This window comes from Kryptolebias marmoratus, linkage group LG10 (assembly GCF_001649575.2).
Source record: "Kryptolebias marmoratus isolate JLee-2015 linkage group LG10, ASM164957v2, whole genome shotgun sequence".
NCBI classification, from domain to species: Eukaryota; Metazoa; Chordata; class Actinopteri; order Cyprinodontiformes; family Rivulidae; genus Kryptolebias; species Kryptolebias marmoratus.
This window is the reverse complement of record NC_051439.1, coordinates 14,903,833-14,918,899: the sequence shown is the minus strand read 5'-3', so window position 1 is coordinate 14,918,899 and position 15,067 is coordinate 14,903,833. Positions and strand designations below refer to the sequence as shown.

General features: G+C 42.0%; 1 protein-coding gene across 2 annotated transcripts in view; it reads left to right on the top strand.

Annotated features, from left to right (window-relative positions):
- Positions 1 to 1,118: 1,118 nt before the first annotated feature.
- crim1 (cysteine rich transmembrane BMP regulator 1 (chordin-like)) overlaps positions 1,119 to 15,067 on the top strand; it is a 31,875-nt gene continuing 17,926 nt past the window's right edge. Inside the window, exons 1-4 of one of the 2 annotated variants that reach the window (XM_037977718.1) lie at positions 1,119 to 1,755; positions 5,468 to 5,629; positions 5,887 to 6,060; positions 14,429 to 14,671. In XM_037977718.1, coding sequence (XP_037833646.1) covers positions 1,455 to 1,755; positions 5,468 to 5,629; positions 5,887 to 6,060; positions 14,429 to 14,671 — 880 coding nt within the window. In that variant the 5' untranslated portion in view covers positions 1,119 to 1,454. The remainder of the gene's footprint in view (positions 1,756 to 5,467; positions 5,630 to 5,886; positions 6,061 to 14,428; positions 14,672 to 15,067) is intronic. The other variant, XM_017412805.3, reaches the window with a different exon arrangement.

Genomic DNA, 15,067 nt, shown 5'->3' with positions numbered 1-15,067 from the left:
ACAGAATGAGAATGAGAGGGCTGGTGTTTCCAGGGTGTGTAACACTGTGACAGTCCGCCTCCTGCTGTGCCCTCTGCCCACACACACACACACACACACACACACACACACAGACCATCCATTTGTCAATGTGAGCATATAAACACTGCTTCAACAAATATGACATGACCTTTCACCCTCCCTCAGCCATCTGTACACACAAAGACAATAATAAGCACAGCTGAGAAAGCTGTGAAATGATACATTGATAAAACCGGATAGGTTTCATTAAAAGGCTTTGACAGACAACATCCGTCTCGTAATGAAGTCTCTGGAATTAAAGGCCTGTCATTCCTAAAGGAATGCATATTACCCGCCTCAGTTCCTGCCAGTTTTAAGCTAAGATCATTTTATGTTGAGAAATGACATAGTTACATCTATTTTGATCAAACTTTGAAAATAACATTATATTTGCAAGATCTTTCATGATCTGTTAGCACTGTAACTGCATGTAGTGAATTACTCTTCACTACTACCACAACAACTTCTAGCTCAATATCTCTAAAACTTAATGACTTATAGCTATTTTGTGTGTTTTCTAAGGTCAGTTAGCTGTGGCAGCCATATTCAATTGGGTTGGTTAATCAGTGGACTGTTTTCTGCAAGTGTCTTTAAAATCCATCCAGTGGTTCAGGAGATATTTAGCTAACAAACAGACAGTTGATTTCAATAGATAGCAAGGTTTTAAACACAGATCTGGCCGATCAGTTAATGCTTAAAGTATGCCTTGAGGATCACTCTCAGCTACCACCACACAACATTTTATCTCAGTATCTGTCAAATTCACTGAGTTGGAGCCATGTTTGTGCTCGCTAAGATTGTTTTGCTGAGGCGGTCATCTGTCTCCAAACATTAATCAGTTGCAATTGTCAACCAGGGGATTAGTTTCTGAGCAAAACATGGAGGAACTTCCAGCCTTCAAAGTTTCATTATTGCGCAACACGGGGGCAAGTTGTCAGCCAGGGGGATAAATCAGATCCAAGCCTCCCTCCTTTTCCTCCCTGTGACTGGTCGGTGCTCGTGTCAGTCACAGGGGGGAGGGTCGCGCCGCTAATTTTCATATGCCTGGATGTCAATTTAAGTCTCACATGTTCTTTGCAGCTGACAGGAGCAGCGGGCCCCCAACGGACGCCTCGGTGCTGAATTTGTCCTCGGATCTGATCGGATGAGGCGCCCGCGTCTACCTGTCTTCTGGATACCCCTGCCACTCACTACGCACACTTCTGCCCTGTCTCGTGGTGCCTTTTTTTGTGAAGCAACAGCCACCACTCGTGAAACTTAACTTTTTCCAGAAGCCCTGACAACTTACTTTGGGGGCGCGTCTCGTTCATGTGACAGAAGCGGATCGATTCTTTGGAAAACTTCCCTATAAGAAGAAGAAGAAGAAAAAGAAGAAGAAGGCGAGACGCGCAGACATGTTCGGCAAAGGCTCCGTTATCTCTCTGAGCGTCCTCATTCTGGTGCGCGCGCTCCTGGCTCACGAGTGCACGCCTTGTAACCTCCGGACGTGTCCCCTCAAAGCCCCGCGCGGTGCCTGCGAGGGCGGCCGGAGTGTGGCGAGGGACCCCTGCGGATGCTGCGAGCAGTGCGCGCGGCTGGAGTGGGAAACGTGCGGCGGTCCGGACTGGACGCACGGATACTGCGCCCTGGGGCTGAGCTGCGCCTCCGTCAACGCGACAGGAGCTGCCACCGTCCCTGAAACTGGAGTGTGTAAAGGTGAGCGCGTCTCTCATGGTTGGCTTTTTTTTTTTTTACTCATTACAGGTGAAAAACACGGACCGAGATGGGCACCAGGTCTTCAGATGTGATTACAAGTGGCTTCATTTACCATTCATTAAAGGAATGCGTATTGCCCGAAGCCTTTCATGCTTTCAACTAAGATCTTATATTGAGAAATGATAGAATTATATCTGTTTTGGTAAAACAAAAACTAACATTGTGCGCATCTGATCTGTTAACATTTGGGTTAGGGTAATCAGTTGAAGATGTACAGGCATTACCTACTTTCTGAGAGCTTAAATCAAATATGCCAAATATATTTTGCACAGCACAGTACACACAAATAAACACACACACACAAACATTACTGCCCCCACTTTCACCTTCAGCAGCAGGTGATAAATATTAGTTCATTGTTGGGATCATCAGTGTCTCCTGCTGCTTGGATCAGCTCCCACAAATGAGGGGCTCTTAACTGAGGAGTCATGTTCAGCAGCTTTTTTATCCTCAGAGGCATGACAATAAGTCTGCCAGGAGTGATCAGACACAAGGTCTCAGCTGGACGAGTAGCAAGTCTTGTTCTTTTTGCTTCAAAACATTTAGAATAGAAATGAGATAAGAAGAGAAACCGATATGATTGTGTGAAACAGTATGGGAGCAAACTTGTTGATTCTCATGGCCAGCATATTTCAATCAAAATGTTCTTAAGAATGTGATAAACAGGCTGCTTTTTCTTTTCTTTTTTTTTTTATCGGGCTTCAGTGTGTGGCTCAGCCTGAAGTGTATAAAACCACAATGCTCCACTGTTCTGTTCCTACCAAGCAGAGCTGTGGGCTTTTATATGGCGCATGTGCTCAATTCTACGCACAATTTAAGTCACTTTTCCAACTTCAAAGAAGTGTGCAGTGTTCTATGTTCCTTGTTAAAGTCAAAAAGGACTGGCTTTCCATTTGGGAACAAATGGACCCCCTCCAGCGGTGCCACCTGCACTCTGTCCAGCCTGTTTGGGGATGATTGAAGAGGACTGACAGGACTCTAGGAGAGAGTAAGCAGCTCTCAGCGGGTGTCTGGATCTCCTGACCCTGCTACTCCATCATTGCTGTGTAGGGTGGTCCAAGTTGTTTTTTTAAAAGTTTCTTCATTTGCCAGGTGTTCCCAGGAGATGCAGGTGGTGATTATGCCTCACACACAGGCGTCTGGAGGACATCTCTTCTGCAGCTTAACAGTTTTGGAACGAGCGGGAGACCTTATGGCTCCTCTGACTGCGTCATGCCTCTGCTGCTGCTGCTGCTGCTGCTGACTTCCTAAATCAGACACACGCAGGCTTGATATCCCAAAGGGTCTGGATGGGGGGTAAATCAACACCTCCCAGTGTGTTTTCAGGGGCCACAGTAGGTAGACCGCTTGAGGTTGATCCCAGATTTCCCTCCTCAAGCTGGAAGGGTCTTAAAGTGATTATGGCTGCAATCAAGAGTAGAGGAGGGAAAATGTTTCCGTTATTCTGAGCCTGTCTTTTTTTTTTTTGGTCATGGTTTGATTCACTGGGTGGTCAAAATCTCTTAGTGTTGAAGCACACACACAAAAAAAATAACTGTCAAGGGACATGTTCTATATTGTTCTTCACAAAGGAAAACAGGTTGAAATTAAGTCACTTTTTTACTGAGGAAAAAAAAACTTCCTGCTTTGCTATATAATTCTTATTTTTCCTGAAGGTACAACAACCAAAACTAAATGGGCAAAACCTACAAGATAGTTGTGCCTCACCAAAAACAATATTGGTTATTTGATTCTGTTATTACTCTGGCATTTTAAGCCCTCAAAATGACTAAAATATATTAAAAACTGCACTGTGTGCAGTCAAGCACAAGCCTTCATACACCTGCTCTGAGAAGATGACGCCTAGCCTGTTAGCCCGTTCAATCAGGTCAGTTTCATGAAGAGTGTCATTTATTCATCTTGTGTTCAATCCTCTCAATCCAAATTTCCTTAAGTTCCAGAGACATTAACATACCATGTAACAGAATGCCTCTTACAGGGACACAGTGTCCACTTCACTCCTTCACATGCCTTCTACTTCTCCCTTCCTCTGGTATTATCTAACATTTCAAAGACTTCCTTTTAAGCTCGCTATCAGCCTCAGGGCCTCTAGAGGTCAGCTTTCCCGTCCTGACTCTGGATGCCAAGACAAGCAGTCTCAGTAGCTGAGAGAGGAATCCCCCCGCAAAGAAGCCTTATAGACCTTGGCTAGACTCATGCCAGACCGGATGACAGATGACAAGAAGAGACCATAACAGACTTGGGTTGAGCTGAAGGGGTCCAGGTTAAGGAAGATTAAAACAAATGGGGCTCATTTGGGGCGCGGGATGAGCTAAATTTAGTCAAGACAATGTCTAGCGTTTCATTGGTTGTTTTGACTCCTACCTCCTTTTCCACATGCCAGATTTAGCACCTCACACAGGCACGGTCTATCAGCATCGCAAATTAAAATACCCTCGCAGAAAAGCCTTGGGACAGAAAAAATGTGGGCTGTGGATCATTTAAGGGTGAAAGGAAGTCACGGGGAAAGTTTTGCTTGGGGGTTATGGGACAAGCTGCTTGTGTTCTGCCAGGCCACCGACTGTCTGGGAGAGCCATTAACAGCGAGACCTGGCTCAGGTTAAAGGTAATATTACTTTCAGTGCTTCCACTGGCCAGAGTTTACTATAGTGCAGAAGTCATCAGCAGTATCTGCCCCATGCGTTTACAATGGTGATTTCTACTGCAGACGCACTGATTCACATCATCTTATCTCTCTTGGGATAAATTATCTGTATTAGACTAATAAGGACCTGCACTTTTTTTTTCTATCTAAAGCAAATAAAAACAAGACTATAAAGATACATTTCTTTTTAGCCGCTGAATCACCTTATTGTTGTTTTTAAACTTGACTTGAGAAGCATTTGTCTTTTACAATCATCTGCAATAGTAGGCTAGAAGCACCACGAAGAGGTCACGATGATGTTAGACGGTTAAACCTTTGACACATTTTTGTCCTCTGGTACATTGTTCTTATGTGTTACTGCTTGGAGAGGAAGGCCAGCATATTTTGATAAGTTTCAGTCACGCTTTTCCACATTGCTGATTTGAAGCACAGGCGCTAAAAGCTTGGGAAAGCGAAACTGCGTGTTACAGTTTGTCTCATCCTATTTATTCTACTGCCACTCTTTTCACTTTTCAAGAACAACAAAAGGGGGGGATATTTCGGGGGTTTATATACATATATATGCGTGGGTTTATTCATTCATGAACACTGGGGGTAATGTGTTAGTTGGAGCCCTTTAATCCCTTGATCATGGTGGATATTCAGCTCACACAGCTCCAGTGTGACATTCCTTCCTCTTGTAACGTTGTGTCCAAGTGGGGCTAAGAATTGTGGTGGCATCTTGGGGTAAAGCTCATTTCAGAGAAAGGCTCTGATGAAGATGGAAACCCTGGGAGGGCCCCGAGCTGTGAAACGAAAGCAAACAAATAGGCTCAGTAGTTGTAGTAGTGTGGCACAAAGAGGAGGAGGAGGGTCACTGTGGTGGTGGTTCTACCAAGTAACATGTTGTCACAAAGCTGGCTAGGGATTTTATGGTTTGCTTGTAATTCTGTCTATTTTTTGTTTATTCCCAATTAAAAATAAATTTAAAAAAAAACTTTCTTTTTGTCTTATTGTTGTCTTTCACAGTGCTTCCTGACCATCCTAATGCAGGTCTCGAGGATGAACGCTGTCCACTGATGACAGGCTGCGACAGATCGGGGGGTCAGTGTGTGTGCGATGCACGTCACTCCTGCTTGGGATCTTTTACCTATCCGAACCGAGAAGCCTGTTTGAAGGCCAGCAAGTCAGGTAATCCTTCTCTTTCCATCTCCTTCTATGTTAAAAGACAGATGTACAGATCAGAGAGCAGTATCCGGGTTAGATTATAGATTGCTATTCATAGGAAGGAGCTAATCCAAAACAGATGTGGCTCTAAGGTGACTAATGTTACTTACATATCATAGTGATGACACACCAGCTCAAGCTTTATGTAGCGGTCTCTAACTCACCCTGAATGCTGCCTTTGTGTGTGACTCATTGATCACCACAGTTTGTGTGGATTTCAGATGGTCGAAAGCACGAGCACCGGGAGAGACACAGGGAGAAGTACGTCGGACCGGCCAATCCAGAGTGCATGTTCTCCGGGTGTAACCTGACTGCTGAGGGCTGCATTTGCGAGTCTCAGAGCTGCCACCACCACTTTGCCTACATCAATCGCAGCCAGTGCCAGGAAGCAGCAGGTAAACCGAAAAACTGCCTGAGACTGACAACTAGACAGTAGCCGTCCAGTTGCTGCACTCAGTTCAAGTTTTCTATTATCTTTGAAACATATTGCACAATGGCAAGGTTATTTTTTTACATCACATAACTGAATGTTGCCTCTAGTCACCTGCCTCTGAGAGGTGACGGTGGACAATATTGTTTTTGTCTGTGTCTGTGTGTAAATGTCCATCTGTTACCAAAATATCAAATGAACCACTGAACAGACTTTAATAAAACTTTCAGAAATTAATCACTACATCTACAGCAAATTAACATTTTGAAACTAATCAACATTAGCCAACAAAATATTTCTAACTCATTGAGACATTGAGATAAAATTTCCTGCAGTAGAAGCTGAGAGGCGTTCATAACACACACTCTGAGCGTGGCGTCTTGAGATATCACATTAGACTGCATGTAACCTTTTTTCAAGGCTCAACCAAAACACTGCAACTCTGTCATTCCTCAGTATGAGATGATCTTAGTTTTTAACTCTGGCATGAAAAGTGGAGGGTGATGTGTATTCCTTCCAGGAAAGCTTTAGGTTTTCAGTTTAGATATGTAAATATTCATTTGCAGAAATTGCACTACAGCTTTTAAAGTTGTTTTTAAACAAATAACTTCAGCATTCATGTTGTCATAGGTCCATATGCGTGAATATAAACATTATATTGGTGACCCAACGTACTTTTCATGCTGTTAAATTTCATGGTGCTGTAATAACAGAGCAGAAAATGTGAAACCTAGGGTAAGAGAAGGAAGTAGAGAAAGAGAAAAGGTATGAATCAGACTGAGAAAAACATAGAGAATGTTAGCATTTATAGAACGTGAGCTGTGTAGACAGTCCACAAAGATACATATGAAGTGTTGAGGATCTTCAGGCACAGGACAGACTCATTAAAGCCGTGAATGAATAGAATGCAGCACGTACGCCTCTTCTGTGCCAGAGGTGAAAAGGAGAATCCTCTGAATGAAGCGAGAGACGACAAGAATGCCTGTTTTTCTCTGCTTTTAGCAGCCTTTTTGATTGACACTTCTATATGAAAAACATCATTGGCAGAGCTAGTTTAGTTTTCTCATTTGGACTGTGGGCTGTCTGCTAGATAGACAGGTGCAAAGTGTTGGCTGCTTTTTGAGTGGCATTTGCAAAATAGAACAAGACTGCCGCTGAGTGCACTTGCTAAACTTCAAAACATGTTAAAAAAAACTCTCTAGGTATTGCTTACGTTCAAAACACGCTTTCTTGAAAATCGTACGTATAAAAAAGTTGGGTGAAATATTGTCTGAAGCATGTGAGCGTTTATATCCTTTGATGAATCTCTAACCTCATGTCATAAAGACACATTTGAGTTGATTTAGTCTGCATGTAACAGTAAGGTTATGTTACAAACACACACCCTTAACGGCTGCATGGATGTTTCTCTTGAGTCAGCCGCAGGATGTGCACTCATTAAACATTATGCTGCTCAGACGTATCATTGGCTCTCGCGTTACAATAAAAGAAGTTCTGTCTGCGCTGAGCAACTCCTCTCAGAGCCCAAGCCCACTGGATGACAGTTTAAACTCACATCAGTGAAAACTGTAAACAACATTTTTCAGCAGCTTATGAGTTTTCACCACAGCACAGACCCGCCCCTCCTATGGCCCCTCATTAAGCAGAAGATGAGGATGTGTGAAGCCATTAAATAACACATCTGCGTGTGGAACAATGCACACATGTGCACGACGCGATGCACTGATACAGTAACTCATACTGAGCCTACGTTCCTGAGCCTGCGTGCCTGAGTGTGTTTGTGTCTGTGTGAGATAGCTATCTTGTTTGTCTTGACGTTGCACCAGAGATTTTCCTTTGTCTGTCAATGGCAGGAGTTTCCTCTGGACAGAATGCAGTCCTGTGGTTGGACTCCATGGTAACCACCTCAATCATCAACCTCTCAATGTCTTAAGCACAAGCACTTATTATTGCGTGTTGACAAAAGCGTAGGTGGAGGAATAATGTTTTTGTATGTTTGTTTGTCTGTCCTGTTTACATCAAGATGACTACCACAGCCAATTTATCTTTAAAAAAAATTATTTATAAAAAAGTTATTTTTACAGATATTGTGCTAACATTTGGAGTGGTTATAGCTGAGAGTCATTCACATCACTTACTACAAGTGCTGTTCATTGTCTGAGAACTTTGCTTAAAACATCAGCATCAATTATTTGGAGTCAACCTTGTTTGTTAGCAAAATATCTCATGAATCACTGGATGAATTTTAATTACATTTTCAGAAAGTAAGCGTTGGATTGACATCTAAAACTGATTAACTCTTTGAGTCAATCCAACTCAAGATGTCCACCGAAGGACATAGATATAACTCATTCAATTTTACAGATATTGAGGTAAAATGTGGTGTGATAGTAGCTGAGAGTCACTCACAACAATTACGGTACTCCAAGAACTAATAGATCATGCAAGATATTGCAATACCACATGAGATTGCACCTAATGCTGTTTTCCAGGTTTGACCAAAATAGCTATAACTGTCATTTCTCAATATAAGATGACTGACATTTAAAACGCTGGCATGAAAGATGGTGAATGATATGCATTTCTTGAAGGAATGTTAGGCTTTTAATTAAGATCTAATTTGTTCTGGTAGTGTGTGACAGCAAAACCTGCTCTTCTGGCGTTAGAACTTAACTATTTAGCACTTGTTTTTTTTTTTTATTAACAGCATAAAAAAGATAGATGATACAGTCGGTTATGGGCTGCTGTTCTGAATGGAAGGATATGACAATGGTAGCCTGGATTATTTAACTGTTTCTGGCATCCCCAAAGTTCTATTTTGATAAAAAGAAACTGTTTAAGCTCTTATTTTGAAAATACTGATTCTTTTTGTCACAATTTTGATTATATTCTCTAAAAAAACAACTTCCAAATGATTAATTATTGTTTTGTTTTTTTTATTTTCTCTGGTGTGTTTTATTTATTTTGATGATCATTTACTTGAGTTCCAGTGATACAGTTTGGTTGTGTTCATTTTGAAGCAACGTGGTGTGCCAGACGTTTTGCCCACATGTCAGGGAGGAAAGAGGATGTGATAAGTGCAGCAGAGGAAGGACAGATGCAGCAGGATAAGAAGCTGCAACAGAAGCCAACAATTTTGTTGAGGTATTTGTGTACAGGCCCCAGGGTCATGGTAGGGTGGTGTTTGGTTGTTTTACACTCGGGATGGTTTACATATTTCAATCATGATAAGGACCCAGACTGCTATTTTGGAGGAATTCCCCTGCTGCTGCTCACTGATAGAAACAAGCAACAGCAGGTTGGGCATTTTTTGGTGATTCATGCATCTGGCGTCACTTGATGCAAACATATGATCAGAAGTAGAGATAGATGTAAACATGAATTATGCTGAAGTGATTGGGCCTTGCTTAGTAAGTGTAAACTGGAGGAATGTGCCTCGCAGACAGCTGGGAGTTCACAAGTGGCTCATCAGACGAGGAAGCTGTGCCCAGTGTGATGCCATAGAACCAACTGACCTCGCTCTCACAGACTCACTTGCCTACGTATGCCACCTCCGTCCTGCCTTTTTCTGCCCTTGTGAAAGGACTGTTAGTTCTGCTTGGCTGCAGCCTCTTTGTGGCAAGGCTATTACTGGCCGAGCCAGACCCACATTGGCTGGCGGGGGCACGAGACGTCTCAGTGCTGAATGTTTGTGCCCCGTCTGAGGAAGCTGCGGCCTCGTCGTTTCCCAGAGCGTGTGTGTATTAATATATGTGTGGGATTGAAATAGGAAACAAAGATCCTGTGTGGCTATTTGAGACAAAAAAAAATTCTTCCCTTGAAAGCCTGTTGGGATTTCTGTCTATCCACTTACTTTTCTTTGTCAGTCAATGACCAAGCCAGGCAATATTGGCCCAGCAAGAAGAGCCAAAATACACACAAAACAAGTCTTAGGCTCCTCCTGCATGTCCAGCTCTAAATTATTACCTTTATCCAGGCTTAAAGCCTTTACTCAAGTACTCAGCCATAACCATTACCTAATCAAAGTATCCCCAATAGAGCCTAAGATAACTGTTGATGTTCTCTGACTCTTTACTTTTATTATCATCATGTTGCTTTCTTCTCTGCAAGAGAAAAAAGTTCCCATGGCTAAAATCCATACATAACGCAACTGCCTCCTCCACAACTTATCAAACAGCTGTCTTTGCTCCAATTTCTCATAGGGTTGTTTTCTACAATTGCAACACATTACGACTGAGTCTGAGAAACAATACATGTGCCGCATGTTCTGTTTTGTTTTGAAGAGCTATTTCTGGATTTCTCTTGAGAACAGATTTTTTTTACCTTTTAATTTTGTTCAGTTTTTCAAATTTTACATAGAATTTAGAAGGCATACTATAACTAATAATCTGTTCTATTAGCAAGATAGGCAAGGCGTTTTCCCATCAATTTCCTTTTGTAGCCACACATAGCCATTTGCTCCAATAATTGAATATCTTTATTATTTTTGTTATTGCCAATAATAATAATAATAATACAATACCAAAAGAAAGAGAGTTTTTGAAGCCAGCATTTTCTAATGACCTTCTGACTTGGTGCCATCATGTAGGGATCATTTTAATTTGAACATTCAGGAAATTGTCTAAGGCTTGTAGATGAATGTTATTCCAACAGAAAACCATAGGATTTTTTAGATGATTGCTGCTACATCCAAACAGAAGGTCTAAACAAAAAGACAGGTCTAAAATATGGGACTGACTGATCATGTGCTCTCCACACTCCCTCTAGCAGCAGAAGTTTTATATTATTGTGTCAGATACAACCATACATGGTGTGGCATTTCTGTCTGGAATACAGACTCTTTGGACTGACTAAATTCCTCAGAGCTCTTCATCACTGGTCAACCGTTGTGCCATTTGACAGCAAGAAGTCGTTTCTCTGGAATGTACACATGTTATGTACATTTGCTGTGCACACATGAACCTACACAAATGAATCGGTGTCCAAATGTTCACAACAGGTTGTGGACATTCTCTTGACCGCACTCTATTGCACAGCGAATTTCAATGAATGAATGAATGAATAAGTGAATGAGTGAGTTTTGATTCTTTACATATTCAAATGAAAATAAGTCACTTTAAACTATAAAACAAAGCACCTAAATAAGAATAATCTAAAGCCTTTTCATGCCCAAACCAATTCAAAATATCACACAGAAAATTCCCCACACAGATAAAAACAGACACAATACATAATTTTACTATCATAAAGATGTCACAACCCACAAATATTATATTACATTCAACATTATAATCCATATTTAACTTCCCTCTATTGACCGCACAAACTTTGTACAGAACAGCCTTAGCTGAGATCTGTACTTGGGTGTTTCTTGCTGTGAAGTGATGGTGCAAACCACCACACCACTGTCCCACACTCACAATCTTGTTTTCAATCCAAAATTATCAGCTAAAGACTAAAAGAACAAGTCATGTATAGCTGCCTTCTGCTCTATGCCCTAGGTATCCACCTGTTGAACCTGTTTCTGCCTTTTGGATACCCTCCTGCTCCTTGGTCTTCATACCTAGACCAAGGCAGGGGTTACCCAAACTGCTGGTTGATGAAGGGCCATGCCCCCACAGCTTAATATGAGAGACCGCCCTGATGTGTCCCTTGTGCAACTTTATAAAACCTGAGGACAGACCAAAAACCCACGTAGGGCAGAGACTGAGATGGCTTTGTTCTCCACTGACTTGCTTCCAAAGTCAGTTGGTGAACAGAACTCACATTGTGCACTTTTTCCATGAGTAAACTCAGGCTGTCAGCGTAGCCTCCTCTGCCTGGTTCAGTTGCTCTGCTTGGAGAAAAAGACTGCACTCCTTGTATCCAGCATGAAGAAAAAAATAAGGTTTTTTTTTCTTCAATGAGCTGCAGAGATGCCAGAAATATACATCGTTTACAAACGAGACCATTCTGTGGTTACAAGACAATTTCCATGTCTCACTTATGTGTGAGTAACAGAAATTGCATAATGTTGCAGGGAATACTTTGCGGTATAGGTTTACAATTCCTTCCTATCTTAAAGTTATAAAAAAGCACTTTTTGCCTGATCTTCATAGAGAATTTATCAAGCATACCAAATCATGGCTTTTGTGTTTGCGTAAGCTGGAGTGTTTCCACCATTGTTATACAAAGAATCATTTTGCATTCACTGACTCACCAATCATGGCCATTTGAGCTTAGAGATAGAACAGAAATGGTGCAGCATAAAATCCATTCGCTGCTGACTTTTCCCAACCTCTGTTTCTGCCTATTGTTCTCATAAATGTTCCATCTTAAAAGAAAATTACATTAATTAGACCTACAAGGGTTGGACCACTTCCATAGATGCATACAATTCAATTCATTTGAATGACAATGACATGTCTGCCAGCTGCTTTTCCCAGCGCTCTCTAACCCCAGCCATTATCACAACTGAAAGAGTAATCAGGCTTCTCAGAGTCGTACACAATGCACAGAAAGTGTTTTTCAGCACGGAACCTTGAGCAAGATTGCCCCTGTGCATTTTTTTGCGGATTTAAAAAAAAAGCTTGAGGTTTTCAAATGCAAAAGCAATTTAACTGAGCAGCAGTGAACTGTGTTAGACTTTATTGAAGGTAAAACATTGGCCAATCAGCACTTCCATCTGAAGTTTATTTAACTCCAGCATAGAAATTAAGCCAAAAATCTTTGAAAGGGTTGCAGCCGTCCGTTAATTTGGGGGTTTTCCTTCACTTTCTATGACACTATTCAGTTGCAAAGTTTATCAATGAGAGCTTTGTGGCGGTCCTCACGGTTCCCAGGTTGCTTGAGTAAACAGTACAGTACAGACACCTCACACTCCTGCTGTATTTATCTGGAGCCAGAAAAGTTTAACATTTCCCTTCTTCTCAATTTCATCTGTCGGTTACATTACCTCCACCCACCAAACTGCCGCAGTCACAGTCAAAGCCCCTCATCTATACGTGTTTTTTTTTTAATATATATTTATTTTGGGTCAAGCAGAATGGCTGTTAAACTAGCTGGTAGAATAGGATCGGATTTAATGATAGATTTTATCCTTTTGAAATAGAATAAAATAATATGATTGGAAGGTCCAATTGTGAAATTGAAAATCTAAACCCTGAACCTGCTCATAACTCAAAGACATCCATTCACTGGTGTTTGAATGACGGGTTTGAGGCACATCTTCTGAGAGACTTGTGCTGTGCCTCCATCACCAATCCAGAAAGACCACCAGCCAAAAACTCTGGAAACTTTTCCAAAACGCTGTTATGCAATTTTCAGTCTGTTTAATTTTCTTTCCTCAAAAACCATATGTATGCAAAGATTGTCAGGCATTTCTTATAAAAATAATAATCAGCTTGATTTAACTCTGATATAATAGTCATCTGTTGACTCGGGTTCTTCTGTATGTGTGTGTCATGTTCAGTGACACATAGATTTACTGCTTTTCCACTTTCTCTGCCCTTTCTGATTTTCTGTTAAACTCTCTGTTTACAACTGGGGATCGGAGGGAGAACTTAGTGACTGATTGATTACAGGATAGAGCTTCAATTTTCATCCCACCTCCGCCTTCCTGTGTACATTACAGCGACACTGAGAACCAAAATAAACACCCTCCTTTGGTTTTAGTAATCCCCTTTTTTGGAAGAAATCTACTGTTCTAAAGAAATATCTGTGAAGGGGCTTCACTTTTATTTTCCTGAAAAAGGCTCCAAAACACACCCTTAAGCCCCTTGCCCAGATTACTCTGCATACAACTCACACACACACACACCTCTAACAAGAGCTATCAGAGCCTTTATATTGGCTCTGCAGATGAATGGACAAATACATCCTGGTATGCTAAGTGGAGGGGCGTCAGTAAACTGGCATGAAGCAAAGCTCTGTTGAAGGTTGGCTGCTATTAATGACTGGTTTTAGAGAGCAAGCGGCTGTTTGGATTGTGGGCTAGTTGAGGCAGACTGAGTGGGATCAGAGTCGCGGCGACAGGATATGCGAACCATGTCATGTTGAGAGAGAGAGGGAGGGAGAGGGAGCTGCACTCTCACTGCTTTGACAGAAGGCTGTAAAGCTGCCACAAACTGAAGTGAGGATCTAATAGCTCTGGGCAGAGTTTTGCTGGGTGATTGTGTGAACTCAGCGGTCGGTTTCTGCCATGACAAGCATCTTTCTAAAGTGGCTCAAGCAGGCACTCACACATGGCAGCACAACAAACCTCACCTCCTTTAGGAGAACAGCGTTGTTCAAATGAAATACGGAACAACTTGTGTATTCATGAATTAATTCATTCATGTGTGTTTTCTTTGCAGAACAGCTGAGGTGTGCTGGGGTGACATGTCCTGCTCTGCCGGTGCCCTCCTGCCCCAAAGGGTCAGTCCTGACCAAGAGTTACACGCCCCCTGCTGGTTGCTGCCCTTCCATACCACCCCAGTGCACTTGTGACTTTGGTGCCTGCCAGAAGCCCCACTGCCCAAGCGGACAGCACCCCGTTCCACTCAGTCAGGCCAGCGGTCAGCCAGGAGACTGCTGTGATGTCTATGAGTGCCAGAAAGGTGATAGCACTGAAGTGTACACAACACTCTTTGATTGCTCTCACACTGCAAGAAGCAGTTACACAGTTGGTGTGAAATGCATCAGTGAACTGGAGGCAATTATGTTCTTCTGAGTCAGGCTTTTCTCCCTGCCGAACAATCATCTACAGTAAAAAAGAAAGTTGCTGGATGGATTATTACTGTTCATCATGCTGAGTCAATGCCTTCCAGAGTTAATGACCAAAGTTCGAACACATTTTTCTTGTGTTAAACCCACATTTTTATTGTCTGAATGGATTTTAACTACAATAGGCTATTCAAAGCCTGTGGCAAGGCTGATCTAGTGAAAAATGGACACAAGAATATAAAAAAAGAGAGAACATTCATTAAAATTTCACTGCACCTCTGTTGTGGAGC